General features: G+C 42.6%; 2 protein-coding genes across 4 annotated transcripts; one reads left to right on the forward strand and one right to left on the reverse strand.

The window, feature by feature from the left end:
* The first annotated feature begins 94 nt into the window (after positions 1-94).
* arhgap45b (Rho GTPase activating protein 45b) lies at positions 95-14,869 on the forward strand. Of its 3 annotated transcripts, none has more exons than XM_087835966.1 (24): positions 95-370; positions 1,393-1,645; positions 2,345-2,527; positions 4,415-4,555; positions 4,701-4,785; positions 5,841-5,913; positions 6,126-6,201; positions 6,675-6,806; positions 7,322-7,383; positions 7,484-7,594; positions 7,703-7,783; positions 7,895-8,062; positions 8,565-8,702; positions 8,787-8,983; positions 9,622-9,746; positions 9,904-9,990; positions 10,097-10,198; positions 10,286-10,449; positions 12,219-12,407; positions 12,507-12,644; positions 12,741-13,012; positions 13,098-13,329; positions 13,869-13,971; positions 14,054-14,869. In XM_087835966.1, exons 1-24 carry the CDS (start codon positions 95-97, stop codon positions 14,488-14,490), a joined length of 3,825 nt encoding a protein of 1,274 aa, XP_087692092.1. In that variant the 3' UTR covers positions 14,491-14,869. The 3 variants fall into 3 exon arrangements, with proteins under 3 accessions (XP_087692092.1, XP_087692093.1, XP_087692094.1); XM_087835967.1 differs by having other exon boundaries at positions 8,787-8,941; XM_087835968.1 differs by lacking the exon at positions 95-370 and adding an exon at positions 399-909.
* Positions 14,870-15,189: 320 nt separating this feature from the next.
* polr2eb (RNA polymerase II, I and III subunit E, b) lies at positions 15,190-19,932 on the reverse strand. Its single transcript, XM_006800374.3, has 8 exons — positions 19,761-19,932; positions 17,841-18,015; positions 16,490-16,605; positions 16,316-16,396; positions 16,158-16,216; positions 15,990-16,068; positions 15,556-15,624; positions 15,190-15,327 (listed from the first exon to the last, which is right to left on the reverse strand). The coding sequence occupies exons 1-7, from the start codon at positions 19,815-19,817 to the stop codon at positions 15,559-15,561; spliced, it is 633 nt and encodes a 210-aa protein (XP_006800437.1). The 5' UTR covers positions 19,818-19,932; the 3' UTR covers positions 15,190-15,327; positions 15,556-15,558.
* Position 19,933: the final 1 nt, after the last annotated feature.

A 19,933-nucleotide genomic window follows, 5' to 3' on the forward strand; every position in this document is an offset into this window, starting at 1 on the left:
CCCGGAGGAAACTGAAACGCGCGCGCACAGCGGATGCCGGGTGCGCACTGACGGTTTGCGGTGAGTTTCTCTGTCAGTGAGCCTGCGCGGCTCGATGAGTGACACCAGGAGGAGGAAGACAGACAGACAGTTATCGTGGCTCAAACTCGACCAGGATGGCACCCAGCTCCCGCTGAGCTCGAGCGGCAGAGCACCCAAGTGGCGAGTCGGGGGGTGGGTGGGGGGGCTGTGCGTGAAGCTTAAAGAAGTCGGGATGGACGGCAAAGGCACCCTGAAGATGTTCAGGAAGAAACGGGAACTAATCAAGACACCGTCTATCTCGAAGAAGAGTCGAGCAGGAAGCCCTGGGCCACAGAGCAGCGCCCCGTCTGTGAGTAGCGCATCACTTCTGGTTTCTGATGTTTAACTGTGTGTGTGTCAGATGACCATCATCTGGAGTGGACAAGTTTCTGAGAGGGCTCATTACCAGGGGTGCTTTTGTTTGTGTGAGGCTCTGTAAGTTTTTAGTCTTTTTTGGGGGGGGAATCTTTTCTGCTGTTGTAGCTGGTGCGATCAGGGGTGTGAAAACTGTCCTCAAGCTGAAACCAGTCATCATAATGCAGTGTCACAGAGCTGAGTGCTGAGATGGGTACCTGACTGTAAGCTGACTCATATCTGGTTATGTGGCGCATAGGAAGTATGTCTCCTGTGGGGTTTTTGCGTGTGTGAGTGAGCAAGTGAGTGAATGCGTTTCGAGAATTTGTGATTAGAATGGGGACAAAAGTCTAGAGGGCAAGGAGCATGCTGAAACGTGGTGGCAAAAACAGTTACAACCCTTACTCTACAAGTCAGAGAGTTAAAAAAGCCGAGTCGAAAGGCAAGGACAGACTGGACATACTGCCCAACAGGCACAACGTATGGCTGAAACAGGTACGTTTGTCGTGTACACACAAGTCTCCAATATGAACAGAAAATATGCACTGATGCTTTTTTTTGGTTTGCTGTAAAGTATTTACAATTTTCGGGCTGCTTTTGTTTGGTTGAGATGCACTTGTCGAGCCCTAAATCTACAGGCCGCTGACTTTAGTTGAAGTTTTCTGTTCAGTACCAACAAGCCAAAAAAAAGAAACTTCTCCGTGAGTTTTGTTTATTTATTTTATTTTTTTGTAGGTGATGTATAAAGTTATTCGACTTTCTGCTGAGTTTGCCACACCCGTTAACAGCTTGGAGTCAGGAAGTATTGCACAACGCAGCAGCAGCAGGATCTTGTGAAAGTCTGCATATGATTGTTTACTAATAACAACAGTGCTGCTGGCCCCAGAGGCAAAGAAAAGTCACCTTGTTGGCCGTAATGCTGAAAGGGACGAGCCGCGTTGCAGTCTTGACCTTCTCTGTCTTCCTGTCCTCTCTCAGCTCTCCATTCTCCAGGAGCAGCCTCGCAGAGATGCAGTCGACGTCACACTCTTCTGTTCCCCCTCGTCTTCCTCCTCCTCGTCTTCGACGCTTACCCCAACTTCCGCCGGGCTCCAGGATCCCTCCGCGTCCTGCCCGGGCACCCCGAGCGCTCAGCACAATAAATTGGGAATGATGCAGGGGGTGGGCTGCCCGTCTCCTGTGGCCACTCTCAAGAGACCGACCGCACTGAGCCGACACGCCAGCGCTGCAGGTCTGCTCCATCACTTAATTATAGTCCTGCTCCTGCTTGCTGAGCGTGGCCCATCACAAACAGAATCTGGTCGAAACACCATTTATGAGCTGTAACTGAGGCATTTATGTGGCGTTATCACCTTTTAAACATTTAATATCAGTGAAGCTGAAAAGCTTGAGATTATCGACTTGGATTTCAAAGCCTAGAAGCTGTGAAACTGAGGAGTTCTTTAACTAATGATTGCTCTTTAAATGGAATTCTTACACTGTTAAATGCAAGAAGGAAAATCATGACCAGAAACTGCCATTCTACAACTTCTGACCAAGACCGAACCCCCCCCAAAAAATGCTCTAATGTAAAGGAATAGTTAAATGTTTTGGGTAGATGTGAAGGGCCCCCTCTAATGTCACACTAATGTAAATGTAATTCTACTGGGACTAGTGAGCATATAAGCTTGAAACTGGTGCACATATGCAGAAAACCAAATGATACAGATTCCCATGTTTGTTTTATTTCATTAAATTAGGCCCAGTAATAGAACTAGATTGATTGTATTCTCTAAAATCTTGAATCAATCCTTTATTATTATTATTATTATTATTATTATTATTATTATTCTTTTTTGTGACAATTCATGAAGATTATTCAGTAAAAATTTAAAGTCTCACACGAAGACTAAATGCGTGTTTGCTGAGTGATATTTCCGTGTCTCCTCAGGGTTCCCGCTCCAGTCGTGGGTTTTCACTAGAGGTCAGGGAAAAGGGGCTATAACCCCGACGACTCCATCTGACAGTCCAGAGAGCGCGGCCATCGAGGTGGAGGACATCCCAGCCCTGCTGAGGGACGTCGCACGCTTCGCGGAGGCCGTGGAGAAACTGAAGGATGTCGTTCTGGCTGAGGGTGAGAGCCGTGACAGGTTTAAGCGTTGTCTTGTACATCTCCAACACAAACCTGCGTGAGAAGCCCCCAAATACATCCTGTCAGACAGGCTTTTGTTTGGTCTTGTTAGCAGCTGCAGTCTTCCCTGCCAAACTCTGACTTACAGAAACGTGTTCAGTTGCATGTGATATGTCTGGATTTGTTTTGAACAAAGCGCTCTGGGAGTCCCTCCGAGCTGAGCACATTAAAAATATCACTTGTTTTCCCCACTGTCGGGGCAACACACACTTTTCTGCTGACACGAAGCCATGTAAGCTTTTGATTAGTCGACTTCCATTCAGTAGTTTTGGAGAAACAACAATGCTGTTTGCACTCTCTCTTCCCTTTTGTGTCACTCCATTTTGACAAGAGCTTACACAGAGAGGACATGAGGGATCCAATCTTACATCCGCCGTGTTCAGCGACACATGTGCGCGGTGTGCAAGGGGGGAGGAGGAGGAGGAGTGTGTTATGGGCGGAGCATCTCTGCACAAGCAAGCTTTACAAGAGGCTCTGAGCTTCCTCTCTCCAAATGGAGGCAGCGCGCTCACAAAGACAACCGCACGCTTGTCTCCAGCAGGAAACCAGTTTTTTGTTTACTGCAGACATGTTCTTGTGCTCCACGTGCACGATGCAGTGAAGCTTTAAAAAAAGGGCCATATCACAGGGGTTTAAAAAACAAAGAAAGTCCACCTGCTAAATGCTCAAACTGTGTTGTCTTCTCTAGTTTGTCTTGTTTTGGCTAGTTTAGCTCACTTGTCTGTTATCTGGCTCTGTTCTGTCACGTTCTCCACCCACAGAGAGCTTTCTAAACAGGAAGCCATGATGGATTGTCTCTGACAGAAAGGCCTCGTCCGCACTTCCTCCTTTGATAGTCTGGCTGCGTTGCAGTGATGCGACACTGATCACTTTCAGAATCAAAAATACAATTGCGGTGTTGAGGTGCTCTTAATTAAAGCAAAACCTCTTTTGACATTAAAAACTGTTCTCAGAAACTTCAAAAAGAACATTTGAGCCACAGGAAAAAAAAAAAACGTTGCAGAACACCACAGTTGGTTTGTAGTGTTGCAAAACAATAGAAGGGACCACATCCTCTCCGGCACTGTGTTTAGGTCACTCTGTTCTTGTAGCGTGCTGCTGCTAATCTGATCCTCTGACACACATTTGGAGACGAGGGTGATGGACCGGCTGCCCTCTGCTCTCCTCCACCAGCGAGCCAGCGTGATTAGATGACTCGATGGAAGAATGCGAGGTTGCAACATTAAAGGGTTGACAAAACCGGTGTCTGGAGGAAAGGAGGCTAGAAATGTGTCACCAGTGACATTAAAGCTGACAATGTTTATCTGGAGCTGACCTGTCTGACACTTGGCCTATTATCAGTGTCCTTATGGTTGGCGTTTCAACTGTCAGTCTCCATCTGCTGTTCCCCTGGGAAGAAAGACTTGGAGATGTTCAGCAATGTTATTTCAGGGAAGAGCTAATGTATCGATAGCACTCAGTTTCTTGCTAGCCTTGCTCTAGCCAAACATTTTTAAAAATTCCACCTGTAAGCACCTACATTTCTTTAATGAACACAGACTTGGCTATGTGAGGATTAAAATCAGCAAGTTCTTAGTGTTTGTTGCGGAAAGGAAGCAGAGATTCTGTTTAAACTGTATCTCAGGTGGTGCCACAAGTCAGCAAAATGTTCATGTAGATATTGTATCAAGAACGAGACGAGTTGCTACGCGCTGGCAGCGATTTTAGTAGATGGCTTATTGTTGGCAAGTCAACACATCCTAAACCTCAAGCATGATCTTTTTTTGAAGCTTGTTCCGCTGTTTTCCCTCTTGGTTCTTGTTTCACCTACCACGACTCTCTCTCACCCAGGTAAGGAGAGTCAGCGGCCCGTGGCCCACGAGTGTTTAGGGGAGGTGCTTCGGATTTTGCGCCAGGTCATCAACACTTATCCTCTGCTCAACACCGTCGAGATCCTCACTGCTGCCGGCAAACTCATATCCAAGGTCAAAGGTAGACGGACTCTTCTGTTTTTTTAGATGCACGTCTTTGAAAGTCTCGATGTAAATCTGAGTTGTACAATGACGGTAAAACCCAACATCACTCTGTAACTACTCTTGACCACGACTGAAAGCTGAACACATGTACGATTTTCCAGGTTTCCACTATGAGTCCTCTAACGAGGCTGATAAAAAGGACTTTGAGAAGGCAATTGAAACCATTGCTGTCGCTTTTAGTAGCAAGTAAGTATCTAAATCAGCTTTTTATTCATATATAAAAGTAAAACGCTGTCAAAAGCTGCTTCTGTTGCTTATCAGTAGCTTCTAAGAATGTATTTCAGTGGCAGCGAAGCCTTAGTGGTGTCCAGTAGGCTATCGTTCACACACAGGCGGCTCAAGTGGTGTGTAATTGTAGATATTATTACGAACAAAGTAGTCTGCTGTTGGGAATGAGAGAGAGAGAAGTGCAGTGATGGTGACACATTTGCATGAGACAAAGCTGAAAACAGGAAGTGGGTTTTCTTCTACCGTATGACAAAAAACCAAAAGTAGAAAATGCTGTTGACTACCTGCCTGCTAAATGAACAGATTGCAGACCAAAGAGATGATACATCGTGGGAACACTGGGTTGATTTGAGCTACCTGAGAATAGTTGAGATCAAAGGAACTGGCCTTTAAATTTGCTTTTGTTTTCCTGTAACTTTTTGTATTTTTTTTTTTTCTAATAGTAATGTCAAATGACTATATATTTTTTTTTTTAATGGCAAAGGAAAAATACTAAAAGCTGAAGTATAATTGTGGCGTATCGTACCAGGATTTTATCGCATGCCTGTCTGTGCCATTTTAGGGTTTACACAACTGTCACACAGCTTCAGGAGGAAGTGAGCTGGCAGAGACAGTTGAAATCTGCCATATGAGTCTGTTTCCTCATTCTCTTCTCTAGCCTTCCTCTGTATGACTCGATTTTGACATGAATGCAAAGACGGAAAAATCTAGCGTTGTTGTTTGGCCTGCATTTCAGCACATAGGATGGTTGCAAGAAAATAAAAATGACTGCTACCAAATTACATGATTTTAGGGGGGGGGGGGGCGAAGGAAAGCTGGTAGACTAACACAAACTGGCACGAAACTTGCTTATCACCTTCAATCTGCAGTGTACCTGTGGAGGTTTCGTAGAAGGCCTGGCCCTCTTCCTCTCTACCGCTTTCTCTTTTGAAATCCATTTTACGCTTTTTCTCTCTCTGCAATTCAACAACGATTTTACGTTTGTGTGACGGAGTCTCTGTGTTTCTCTTCAGTGTGTCTGAGCTGCTGATGGGAGAGGTGGACAGCAGCACGTTGCTCTCCTTGCTGCCTACAGAGAAGAGCAGAGTGAGTTTGTCACCTATATGTCACACATGCCAACCAAAAAGAAAAGTTACTTAATGTGGTGGTTACGCAAAAAGCTCCTTGATTAAATTAAACGTCACTGCCCACAAAATGACTCCCACACCCAAATTTCTGCTGAGTGTAAGGGAGAAGGAAAAAAAAGAAAAATATCCTCCAATTCTAGCGAGTAAAGCTTCGTGTTTATGCCGTTTTAGTCCATGGAGAACTTGTACACTGGTTCTGGCCATGGAGGAGATGGTGGACATTACAGGAGCGACCTGCAGGACATGGGTAAGCATAAAGGTGCCGTACAGCTTTTGCTTTCAGTTAATCACAGGTGCTGCTTTGCATAACAGTGTAACCTCTTTTCCATTCATCTCATTTGACCCCATATGTAAACGTTATAGTGGATATTTTCCTATTTTCTATATTTTGATGTGACGGTGCATACTTTCAAACCGCCAACGTCACTGTAGTCATCTTAATGTCATCCCTGTATTCATGTGAGAGGTTTTATTTCATGTACAGTAGGTCTCCCCCTGCTGATGAATATCCTGCAGTGCTCGGATGTTGTCGCAGTTAGTTTGTTGGAAAGCCACAGTCACAGGGAAAGTTTTTAGCAGAGAGAAATGACAGATTTCAGTACTGACCACAGCAGAAGATGCTAAAAATGAGCTTCAAAATCAAATCGACTCGCATACCCGATGCAAACAATCGTCCTGCGTTTCCTGCACAGTGACCTGTGTTGGTGTGTTGATGTGTAGGTAGAGCTGAGGAAGTGGATGTCATCCTACAGCACAGCGAGGGAGGAGTGGACTCTGCTCTGCTCTACGCCAAAACCATTTCCAAGTACATGAAGGACCTGATGTGCTACGTGGAAAAGAGAACTTCACTTGGTTAGTGGGAGTGACGAAACTAATGAAACTATGTGAGAGTGATTGTACAAAGTCAGACCAACTATCAACTATGATTTCAGACACTAAACTAGACTTGAGCTTCTTCTCACTGACATGTTTTGGGTTTTTTTTTTTTTTTTTTTGTTCGTTTGTTTTTTGAGTCAGAAGTGACTATTTTTAGATGAGAGTACAATGTAGCAAGTTATCAGTGAACTGATGAGCTTACTAAATCCACCCATTTAGCTGTCATATGGGAGAAAATTGGTTTTAAAAAACAACTATAGGCTGGAGACATTGTTATTTCTTATGTACATTTGGGGGGTTTTAACCTGGGAGTCCATGAGGATTGAGGCATCTTTGAAGACAGCTTCAAGTGGCCGTTCAAGTTTATTCTATCTTATTAAAAAATAGTGAATTCTTTGGGGTGATTAAATTTTGATTAGTGCACTTTATCCTAGAAGTTGTGCTTTTGACCATAATTGTAATAATCTCTGTTTTTGTTTTGTCTTCCCCAGAGACCGAGTTCTCCAAAGGCCTCCAGAGATTATACCAGTCTTCCAAACACAGTATTACACATGTAAGCCCCGTTCACTTTCACCTCTAAAGATTAAAAACCACGAGCTGTAATTTCTTTATTGTTCACGATCGTCATCTTATTGCTCGCTCTCTTCCTCCAGCCCCACATGCCTCTTTTCTCCATCTACTCTCTGGCTCTGGAGCAGGACCAGGAGCAGAGTGTGGGCCTGCAGCAGGCCAACAACACCCTGCACAGCCAAACCTTCATTCAGGTGCATTTCTGAGTTATTGGTTACTATTCTAGTAAATGAAGCACAAACCACATTTTTGATTAGTCGCTTGTAATTTCTCGCCTCTCATATTTAATGTGTATCCTGCAGCCTCTGATGCAGCGTAAACAGGAGCATGAAAAGAGACGTAAGGAGATCAAGGAACACTGGATTCGAGCTAAAAGAAAATTGGTATGGCCTTATGATCTTTTATTAATCAACAGCCCTGCTTTATCCTTTTACTGAAAATGCCACAAACCATTTTATTTATTTATTTATTTTGTTTCGTTCCTCCTCGTTTAGATGGAGTGTGAGGCAAACCTGCGGAAGGCCAAGCAAGCCTACATAGCACGCTGCGAGGAGTACGACAAGGCTAAGACGGCAGCCTGCCGAGCTGAAGAGGAGGGAGGGGGATCCACAGCGAAGTCTGTGGAGAAGAAGAAACGAGTGGAAGAAGAGGCTCGCAACAAGGTTCTTCTCGATAACTTTGTTTTGCTGATCTTGTTTTGTCTCTGCAGGAAGAAATACGATTAAATTTTAGTTGCATAAGACCTCGATCAGCTGAAAATCTTTGGTCACAACTCTGACAGTCACATGAGCCAAAGATGTTGTGTGAGGACACAAAGAAGGAAATAGTTTATCTGATATTTGCTAGTTTAGGCTGAGTGAACAGTTCAGCTTTACATAGGGCTCGTGAAAACCACTGCTGGACTTTTAGATCTTTCCCACTACTGGATGAATTCATGATTTTTAAAAAATAGGTTAGAAAATGAAGAATTGTGTACCTTCATTGCCCACCAGGGGGCCGCACCTTACGCTTCAAGAATAACTAAGCTTACCCATTCTGATTTTTGCCACTGTGTGAAATGTTTCATCAACACTTTTCTGTCTGATAAATAATCTGACAGATATAAACGGCAAAGAAAAAGCAGAAGTAAACTGAAACTGTTTGTGTGTGTGTGTGTGTGCACAGGCAGATGAGGCGGAGGCCACCTACAAGACTTGTATAGCAGACGCTGCCACTCAGCAGCAGGAGCTTGAGCACACAAAGGTCACCGTGCTGAGGCAGCTGCAGGACATCATCAAACAGAGCGATCAGACCATTCGCTCGGTGAGAACAAAGGCCACACGAGCCATCGCGTCTCGCCAAGAAGAAAAACTACAAATGCTCACCATCTAATCTTTTCACTTCCAGGCGACCATCTCCTACTACCAGCTCATGCACATGCAGACAGTAGCCCTGCCTGTGCACTACCAGACTCTGTGCGAGAGCAGCAAGCTGTACGACCCCGGCCAGCAGTACGCCGCTCACGTGCGAGACCTGCAGCTGCCAGAGCAGCCGAGCATCCAGTACGCGTTTGAGTCATACTCCCCCTCCAACTCATCGTCGCAGTAAGAACTTCAAGCGCGTCCTCAATTAGTTTCTCAATGAAACCATTCATATGCAGCTCAGGATGGGGGTTGCAGAGAGAATTTAGCAAGGATCCACTCATATCTGGTTACTCGTTCCTAAATGTGTTCTCTCTTTAACCAAATATCTTCACAGACTTGACACAATGTATCAAAACCACATGGTTTCTGTTTCCCAAATATAACCTGGGTTAGACTGTTTTAGGAGTTGATTGACTACATACAACAATGTATACTCTATATACAGTGTTATACCACTGATGCTGTAATTTGTACTAAAATGCCATATCACACCTGCTACACACAACCCTGTACCCAGGCGTAGGACTACACTCTCTACATGCACTTAATAACAAAATAATGCATTTCAATAATATACCTCAATTACTGTTGTTGTTGTTTTTTGACTGTTCAATGTCTCCACACCTTTTTAATTTTTATTTATTTATTTTTTTATGATACTTTTTCATTTTTGAATTTTCAGTTTAGTTTTATTCTCTTATCTAGTTAGGAATTGCAATAAACATGCCACTGCATGTTGTAATGTGTATGACTGTGTATGTGACAAAAGAAACCCACTTTTAATGCATTTGCAATCTGAAAATCCCAAATTGTTGCAGCCATGGTCACAGACCGAGGAATGACAGCTTCAACACAGATACGCAAACGAGTCAAACAGACAGTCCTGCCGTCAGTGCGGAGACGACAGCTGGAGAAAGCCGAGAGTCAGAAGTCCAGCGTAAGAGTAAGTGCATCCGATGCCTGCCGCTGCTAAAGATTTTACAGAAATCGTAACAATTCCTCAGACTTGTGACCTGTTACTAAGCTGATGTCTGTAGTTAACAGAATTGGCAATGTAAAGATGTGACTAGCTCATGTTATTGTCCCTTTTATTATCACAGGACAGGGGCATAAGTCATGGGGCTCAACAGTGAGCGATGACAGCGTTGTAGGAGATGGAGGCCTGGATTCTCCAACTGCCAGCACAAGTGAGCGGAGACACGTGTTTTGTTAGTTTCGCGTTAATCCGTACCAAAACCCTGCTCCAGAGATGGCAGCATGCATTATAAACGCTCTCAAACTCACTTATTTTAGGTGACATCGCTAAGATTGTTCGGACTTCATCAACTGGAACGATGTCATCCAACGAGGATGCAGATGAAAAAGATGGAAATGTGTCCTCATTTGAAAGTCCAAGTAAGATTTTCAGATTGTACATGTTAAACCTGGCTATCGGTTGAGTTTGGATTTTGCGGAGTGTGTGATGGGGGTTATTCTGTGCAGATATTAACGGCATGGATCCAGACGTGGTGGTGTCCACCGGACCTTTCCGTAATATCGGCCTGTCCAAAGCAGCCCTGACCCACCGACTGAGGAAGCTTCGGACTCCTTCCAAGTGCCGCGAATGTGACAGCTACGTTTATTTCCAGGGAGCTGAGTGCGAGGAGGTGAGTTCTTCATCACTTCACCAGGCTAACATGTTTTGAGGCTCACGCTCTGAGTTGCACACTGAAACACTGAAAGCCTTCCAGCTGTGGTTAGATCGGCTCAGTGTGTTGCTGATGCAGGCTACATTTTAATGATAGTAGTCAGCGTATTCAGTGAGCATATGCAAATGTCAAAGTAAAATATTTTGTGTTCTTAAAATAATTAACTTATTAATTAATAATTAATAATGTTGAAACCCACAAAATAGCAAATGGTCTGAGAAAAATGCACCAGTGGTTAGATAAATATGTTCAGTGTGGATACATGTAAATTACAGTATGTAGTGATAAACACTAAAAATGAACATCTCAGACTTTCTGTAAAGGATGGACTTCCCTGAGAAGTAAAGCCAATGTGGAAATTGCATTGTTTCTAATGGTTGGAGGGGGAAGTGCAAAAAACTGTAAAATGCACCTCCGCTGTCAGTCCACACCTTGCTCGTCCCTTCTGGTTGGAAAATTTAGCAAAGTTCAAAATGCCCATCACAAGACTGATGATGTCACTGTAACTGTTACAATCTTGTATATTTATAGCAATAACAAGGAACTAAGTAGCATAAACGGTAAAGCATGTCTCAAAGCAAACGAGGGGAGAAAAAATAATTTCCGAAGAAAGAATTGTAAAAAAAATTATTTATTTTTACGTCACTCTGATTACAACAGATGGTACAGTTTCTGTTTTTAGAACAGGAAACTGGAATTTCCACAATGTTCCAAGAAAATATCAAGAACTGCAAACAAAGAGACAATAAAACCACAACAAACAACTTTAACAGGATTATGTAATGATAGAGAAATTTCACATCTTTATACCATTTTTTTCCACCATCTTTTCTATTGAATCGGGGGTTCTCCTTCCAATAGGCATAATACATTCAGTGGAAATGTACCCTTTTAAAAAAATATATATATATATATATATATATATAATTTATTTTTTTTTAAACCTTGTAGTAAGGCAATTGTGATTCCACTGTGTCATCCCTTATTAATGCCCGTGTTATCTAATTTTATTCCATCAGGTGATATGTTTTTAATTTTATTTATTTGTACACACGTTTATTAACCGAGCATGTGTACACCTACAAGAAATATGACTCTGGTTGTTTCTTTGTTCTAAGTGTACATAACAGAGTAGACAACAGTCATTACTGACAATAACAGCACATATAGCGTATTTATGGTGCAGATGTTGGAATAATTAAGGGATGGAACAGGTGTGTGTGTGTGTGTGTGTGTGTGTGTGTATACATGAGGATTGACTATAAACACATATAGACATGTACAACATTCAGCTGGCTGTCACGTGGCTGTCACTCACTGATAATTGAGATTCACAGCAAGATTAACCATACTCATTTGAATACTGTTGATTGCAACAAGCAGCCTTACTTTGCATTGCAAATGTGAAACACCTGTAGTTCAAGTTTTTTATCAGTGAAATTGAACATGAGTTCGGTAGAGGTTCCCAAAAAGTTGATTCTGTTCATCTAGACGTCGAGTTTTCAGTGGGAGAAACATTTTGTATGACTAAAACTATGCATTATGCGTAGTTTATATATGTTACCTACACTATTGAAGTTGCACATTACACCTTTGTAATCATTTTTGGGTTTTTTTAACGTTCTTCCTAATTAGATGTCACAAGTTTTTCTACCTAGTCACAAGTTACAGCTGTTCCCAGGCTACGATGGTTAAGATGATAATCATTATATTAACTGTTTTCTCAGTGTTTCCTGGCGTGCCACAAGCGCTGTCTGGAAACTCTGGCGATCCAGTGTGGTCATAAGAAGCTGCAGGGCCGTCTGCAGCTGTTTGGCAGAGATTTCACTCAGGTAGCCAGCTGTGCCAGTGACGGTATTCCCTTCATCATCACCAAGTGCATCTCTGAGATCGAGAGACGGGCACTGAAGATGAAGGTGAGAAAAAGCACGTATGCTGCGTTTTGAAGGGGTGGTCGATTTCTGATTGTTTGCCTTTGAACCGTTGGGTTTAAATCTCCTCTCTCCTCTTTTCAGGGCATCTACAGGGTGAATGGAGTGAAGACCCGTGTGGAGAAACTGTGTCAGGCCTTTGAGAATGGAAAAGAGCTGGTCGAGTTGTCGCAGTGTTCGCCACATGACATAAGCAACGTGCTCAAGCTTTACCTCAGACAGGTAACTGAGGTTACACTGATGTGCAGCAGCTAGTAAAGACTGAACCTGAAGCTCGAGTCAATCATCGTATGTTTGGTGTTTTTCCTTTACCCCCAGCTGCCTGAGCCCATCATGCCTTTCCATCTGTACAACAAGCTGATGGGTTTGGCAAAGGAGAGTCTGCATAATGAAGGAGACACACCGGAGGGGGAGGACTCCGAGTCGAGCAGCACTCACCCGGCAGTGAGCAGGGGGCCAGAGCTGGTGGATCTGGGCCCAGACACGGACCCAGAGGTCCTGGTCCTGGTGGACAGTCTGAGGGAACTTTTAAAGGAGCTGCCCAAGCCCAACATCGCCACGCTGCGCTACATCGTTCGCCACCTTCGAAGGTGAGTTAGTCATACAAGTCATATTAATTTTGGTGAGATTCTGTTAACCTCACCATCCTTTCTTGCTCCATCGTTCTCATTCCAGGATCGCAGAGCTGGAAGAGGATAACAAGATGAGCCCCAGCAACCTTGGCATCGTGTTTGGGCCCTCTCTGATGCGGCCCCGTCCAACCGGGGCTACGATATCCCTGTCCTCTTTGGTTGATTATCCCCATCAGGCTCGCATCGTGGAGGCCTTCATAGTCTTCTACTCTTCCATCTTCCAATCCAAAACTTCTCAGACCCACAAAACCTCCCGCGCTGCCTCCACGCAGCAGGTAGGACTCCAGCACACGGTGCACATTAGTATTTACTTACTGCTGAGCCTTTTTGTGAGACATTTTTAGAAATTAAATACACAAAATATTTGCTCTGTTTTCACACATACTCTAAAGCACAGGTGTCAAACTCCAGGCCTCGAGGGCCGGTGTCCTGCAGGTTTTAGATGTGTCCTTGATCCAACACAGCTGATTTAAATGGCTAAATTAACTCCTCAACATGTCTTGAAGTTCTCCAGAGGCCTGGTAATGAACTGATCACTTGATTCAGGTGTGTTGACCCAGGGTGAGATCTAAAACCTGCAGGACACCGGCCCTCGAGGCCTGGAGTTCGACACCCCTGCTCTAAAGCATTGGAACAGGAAACCTGCTTTAATAAAGTCTAAAGAGTTAAAGGTTGCAAACAGCCCGGTATTAACGAGCAATAGCAAAACTGGTCATAATCAGTCTGGCTAATAGAGACACCCGATTTGCATTTTTCTGTTGACTGAGAATAAATTCATGTTGTGAAGCTTTCACACTGTCCCTCCTGGTTTCAGGAAAATGTTACACAAGAGAAAATGGTGAGCCCTGTTGATGCAGAAGAGGATGTGAGCAGAGAGAAGCCTAAACCTGAGGTTGACAAGACAGAGGAGGGATGTGGTGAGTTTTAAAGGCCAAGTTGTGTAATTTTATAGTAAATGATTTGCTCTTGAAAATGTCATATACATTTATCTGCATTCAGGAAGCTCTTTGGGGTCATTGGGCTCCAGTGAGCAGCTCCCAGACTCTGACTCTGAGCTGGACGAGAGGCACTCCCACAGCCTTACGAAGCAGGAGAGCGTGAGCATAGACGATGACCAGCTGAGCTACAGGGACAGTTTGGACCTGTCCAGTCAGTCTGCAATCCACATCGAGCCTGAACAAGATCAGGATCAGGAAAACCCAGAGGGAGAAGAACCCCCCGCTCTGCCAGACAGCGGGCCCCCAGAAGAAGGTGCTGGAGAAGAGCAGGATCTGAGTGCTTCTCTGGCCGAGCTCAACGTGAATCAGTCCAACAATAACAACAATTACCACCCGTGCTCTCCCACACTGAGCCTGTCGGGCCTTCCACTGGCACGTCTCTGTGGAAAGAAATTACCACTGACGAGGAATCGAGACAGCGAGCCAGACTTCGTCTGATATTGTCAATCGTGTCTGTTCGTCTTTAAATTTCAAGTTAATGAAAACCTAACGGTCTGCCGTGTAAATAGGTCAAATTAAATTTTAAACTGTAGATGTATGTTACTGTACTAATCTTTGCTGCCAGTGAAACCTCTCTGCACGCTTGCTGCTCGTGGGATTACTGGCATTTCAAGATATTTGATTTGTTTGTATTTTAAAGCGTTTGTTTTTGGGGGGAAGGGAAAGCTGCATCAGAATGTGTGACGCGTGCAAACTTTTCAAGCGGATTCCACTGCTGGTTATTTCAGCTCAAATTGAAATGCATGTAAACATTCTTATAAATGTTGCCTTTTGTGTCTTATGTCAGTTTTAATAAAGGTTCTTGTTTTAAATTTTATAGTTTTTGATTTTTGGCATTTTGTGCAAATTACCAAGACGGAGAAATTAAACCAAATGAGCACAGTTGCAACCTATTTCCTAGTATGGGGAACATGGTGAGGAATATGTCGTCTTTAATGTATTCATTTTGGCACTCGATGGGGCGAGACATTTTTAGGAAGTGTTGAATACAGTAGGCGGTAACCTCTGAGGCTCAGTTAGCAGAGACTCTTATCAAAAGTAGGTCTATGATAGCAGCAGCACCAACAAGAGTAACATGGCATTCAAGAGGAAAAAAAAGGTAAGTGTCTTAATCGTGGATTAATGTAAAACGGCACATTTCAATTTTCAATCATTTATTTTACAAAATCAGTAATTCAGGTCAAAGATACAAGCAGGGTAATAATTCAATGAATAACCAAAGCTGTCGTGCTGAGATTCCTTCACTGGTCCTTAAACGTTGATCAGGGAGAATAACTAGAAAACAGAACAAAGAAAATTTACAGCATCATTCAAGTTTGTTTTGAATGTTTAGACCGGAGATGCACAGAAAGCATTTGAATTGTGTGTTTGTATGTTTTGGTTTAATACTTCCTCATTCTCAGAAAACACACAAAACCCAAGAACATTAAAACTTGAGGAGCTGCTACGCACTCTTTATCACTTAGTTTCTTTTTCAGCTGTTATGTAAAAAGAAACGCATACCTGTCATTGGACCAGTCTGTATGTGATGTACCGCCCAGCTGTTTCACTGGGTCTGATGATCTTCACTACCTGCAACAGCAGACACAAAATGGCAGCTTTTTTAAAAATATTACCACAGCGCTGTCTCTATCAGTGCGATGAAGAAGAAAAAAGTGATAAAAACACTGCTGATAGTGCTGTCTCATCCTTAATGAATGAATCTCTCTCATGCTTTAAAAGAAGACACACTGTTTTTGTGTTTGCATAAAGGGATCATTCAAATAATTTAAAAAAAAAAAAAACAAATGTCAAAGTGGTTTCATGTTGAGCACGAGTCTCGCAGGTTTCAGAACAAACCCCGCACATAGTTTCAAAACATTTCTTGCAAAAGTAAAACCTCTTTAGTCACATTTTCTTGCATTTTGTCAGTTATGATAGTTTCTAAGATTTCTTACCTGTCCTCTTTTTAAGCCAAAGTAACGAGCCACAGGGTCCCCGGCCTGGATCCTTGGCAGCTGGCTTTCTTTTAATTTACTGAGGTAATATTGTTAAGGGCAACGAGGGTACAAACCTCAACGCTTCTAAACGAATTTACTGTCATGCAGTGCAAAGTGCAAGGATACTATCTTGCCAGAAGTTCAGTCACTTCCTCTTTTGTCATGACGATGTGCTCTGGTACGAGCTGAAAGACAGGCGAGAAATGCAAATACAGAAATGTACAACACGCTGCAGGCTTACTTGAAAATAAAGATTTTAATGTAGAGGACAGTATGATGCTTACCTCGTGCTCTGTGATGTTAATCAGCAGCTCCTGTTGTAGAAACTGCTCCAGTATATATTTGGGCGCCATGTCGACTAGAGACTGTGAGGGATTTGTACATTTACAATCACTGCAGCATCATAGCAGAGACAAACCTTTCCCTTTTTATCACGTTTGCTTTAAACTGATGTTTACCTGTTTTGCTGAGGGTGTCATGCCCATCTGAACAACAATGATTGCCCGTGTGATGTTCTCCTCCTGCATCCTCTGACAGTACATCTTAATTGTCTTGATACCAACTTTGGGCTCCTCTGAAAAGAAATTGAAAAAAAAAGGGTGAGATTTTATGAAATTATATACCTACAACTAACATACAAAGATAAACAAACATGCTCATTAACACACATTTTTACAAGTGTAAATTAGTGCAGGTGTCATTAAACAGCTTTACTGCTAATCCCTTCAAAGTCTTCTCCTTATGAAGCGCTGCACGATTCCCACTCCTGTTATTTCCACCTTGAAGACTTGGTCTGATCAGTTGTTGGAGTGTGTTACAATTTCACCATTAGGTGAGGAAAAAATGTGCCAAACGGACTCAAATGTCATGTGGAGAGTCATTCCTAAATTTGATTTACAAATTAGAGATGGTGATAGAACCTGCACAGAGCACAATCATTGCTCCTCACCTGACTTACTTCTCAGATTTGGCTCTCTATGACTTTGGTCTCTTCCCCAAATGAAAAATTGAGTTGAGGCATTGATGCTTTTGAGGAGGAGATCTGTTGTGCTGGATTGAAGTTGTGCTGGATCAATCCAGCACAAAGACTTTAAATCACTTGGAGTTCTTTTAAAGTGCTGAACTTGTGCTGAAGTACTCACTGGAACTCTTAATATGTTCAATGCAAGTATATATATATATATATATATATATATATATATATATATATATATATATGTGTGTGTGTGTGTGTGTGTGTGTGTGTGTGTGTGTATTTAGTTTGCTTTCTTTTATTCTTAGAGAATAAAAGCGACAATTAAAGTGATATGACTTTCCATGGAAACGAGTGAATGTAAATAGAGAGAATTTACAACAATCTGTAAACCACTGGTTACACTTAAAAACAGAAGGCTATAATTCCTAAACACAGGTGAGAAATACTTTTGTAAAACCTTGAATTAAATCTGAAAATCTGCACTTCGATCACACCCTGACTGACTTTTAAAACCACCAAAGTGTTGTAGAGAAGCAAAACTACAAAAACTATATTATTCTCCAAGTACACATGGCCCTAATTGTTAGTCTGGCAAACAAAACAAAATAAATAAAGCCCCCACCCTCCAAAAAATGATCAAAAAATATCTTTATTGCAGTGGTGGGCTATTGGTAGTTGCTTGTTATTGGTGGGTTTCTTTTGTGGGAATGAGAAAACCTCTTTAGGCAGCACAGATTTTACAGTTTTCAAGGACAAAAAAACAAACAAGGTGTGGTTTTGGCTTTTTTAAGGACTGGACTCATTACAAACTATAATATTAGGAATACGCCTACCAGGAAAGAAAACGAACATCTGGTCTGTGGGATCATCATTGTGTGCCACCAGGACGGTGAGATCTGTACGTCGGGGACGCCCCTCGCTGGGCTTGTCTCCAAACTGACTCTTGAACTCTTCCAGTGTCTGGTCCAACTCATCCTGTGTCACCAGATATCCTCTATCATGGCAGAGCTGTGGGTGTAAAGGAAAATATTAAAAAGGCAAATTAAAAACAAACAAACAAAAAATGTAAACTAGACGTTTTGAGCAGACTGTGGGGGTTTTTTCATGACATGAAGTGAAACAGGCCCTCAGGGCAGCCAATGCTAGGAAGGCTGCTGGCCCGGATGAGATCCCAGTGAGCATATACCACCATCAAAACCAGCTTGAAGACCACCGCCTTCGACCCAGATCAGTATGCATACAGAGACGCCAGATCTTCATGATCATAAAATCTGCTGATGACACAACTGTTTTAAGACTCATCTCAAATGGGAGCGAGGTCGTCTATAGAGATGAAGTACAGAGCCTGTTATTGCAACCTCTCCACGAACATTAAAAACAACAACAAAGGAAATCATCACTGGTTTCAGGCAACAGAGAGGGGCGCTCAGACCACTGGAATTAGGGGGTGAGGAGGTAAAGAGAGTGTCTTGCTTTAAACTTCTGGGAATACCATCAATGAGGACTCTGAATGGACAACAAACACTGCTGCTATTATAAAAAATAGGCACAACAGAGACTATTTCTTCAGAATACTGAAGAAGGCCCACCTGTCTGTAAATCTGTTAGTCTTTCTACCGCTCAAGTGAATGCTTTTCAGGGACTTTATAGGAGCATAGCAATAGGCCAGCATTAACTAGTTTTTCAGCATCACTATGAGACAGGATGTTTCTGATTTTAGCGATATTGCACACATGGAAGAAAGCAGTCCTTTGTGTTTGTTTAATACACACATTTAAGGACATATTCTGGACAAAAAAAGACTAAGATTCCTCACAGTGTCACTGGAGGCCAGGGCAATGCCATCCAGAGTAAGAATCTGGTTAGATACTGCATTTCTGAGACTTTTAGGGCAGAGTACAGTAACCTCCTCACTTTTATCTGAATTTAGAAGCAAAAATTAGAGATCATCCAGGTCTTTATGTCTTTAAGTCATAATCCTGCAGTTTAATTAATTTGTGTGTGTTATCTGGCTTCATAGTTGGGTGTCATCTGCACAGCAGTGAAAATGTATGCTATGATAATCGGGGATACAGTGGGCTTTATCGAGCATATAGCACAGGTATACTCTTTTTACTTTTTGCCAAATAATGCAAATCATGCCAAGAAGGCAAATATGTGTTCCTATTACAAAACTATCACAACCCACGCCCACAATGTTCTCCTCATATGATAGATGAGGAGAACAGGCATCCAAAAACAACGCTATGATGATGTAGTTCAGAAACCCATCATGTTGCACTGAGACTGCTTTAAAATGACGGCTCACGTATGAGGAACAGATCCGCTTAGTATCTCAGGTGGGAGGGAATGAAATACAAAGAGAGGATGTACAAACTGAACTCGGAAAAGGCTTTGTAACCCAAACCTCGATCTTTTCCGAATCGTTTCCAAAATTACATAAACTGTGACTGAAAACAGAAAATACAATGCAACAAGCTAAAGAAGAAAATATTAAATACGCCTCTGACGCTCATTAGTACTGTCATTAAACTGTAATAATACCAGAACCGCGAATTATGAGCTCCACAGCAGCATCATTTTACTGTGCTTGGTCGGGATCGATGATGCTCTGCTCTCCTTGGCTATTCTAATGTGCTAAGTAAATCAGTAAACAAGGCTACCTTCCTGAAGTGAGCCGCTAATTTCGACTCTTAAGTTAAAGAAAGCTAAATGCTAAGCTAATAACAAACAAACACACAAATGTAACCTACCTGCATGATTGTTTTGCGGATTTTCCAAAGCCTGTATGTTTCCTCCTCATCATCCATCTCGTCTCAAACCGTGTGTATACTCTAGATTTAATTTAAATTTATTATTTTTTAATGAATGTCGCACTCTTAGGCACAGCCATACACGACGCACGCTTTCGTCTTCCGATACAGGC

This window comes from Neolamprologus brichardi, chromosome 23, assembly GCF_056152115.1.
Source record: "Neolamprologus brichardi isolate AB-2024 chromosome 23, ASM5615211v1, whole genome shotgun sequence".
Lineage (NCBI taxonomy): Eukaryota > Metazoa > Chordata > Actinopteri > Cichliformes > Cichlidae > Neolamprologus > Neolamprologus brichardi.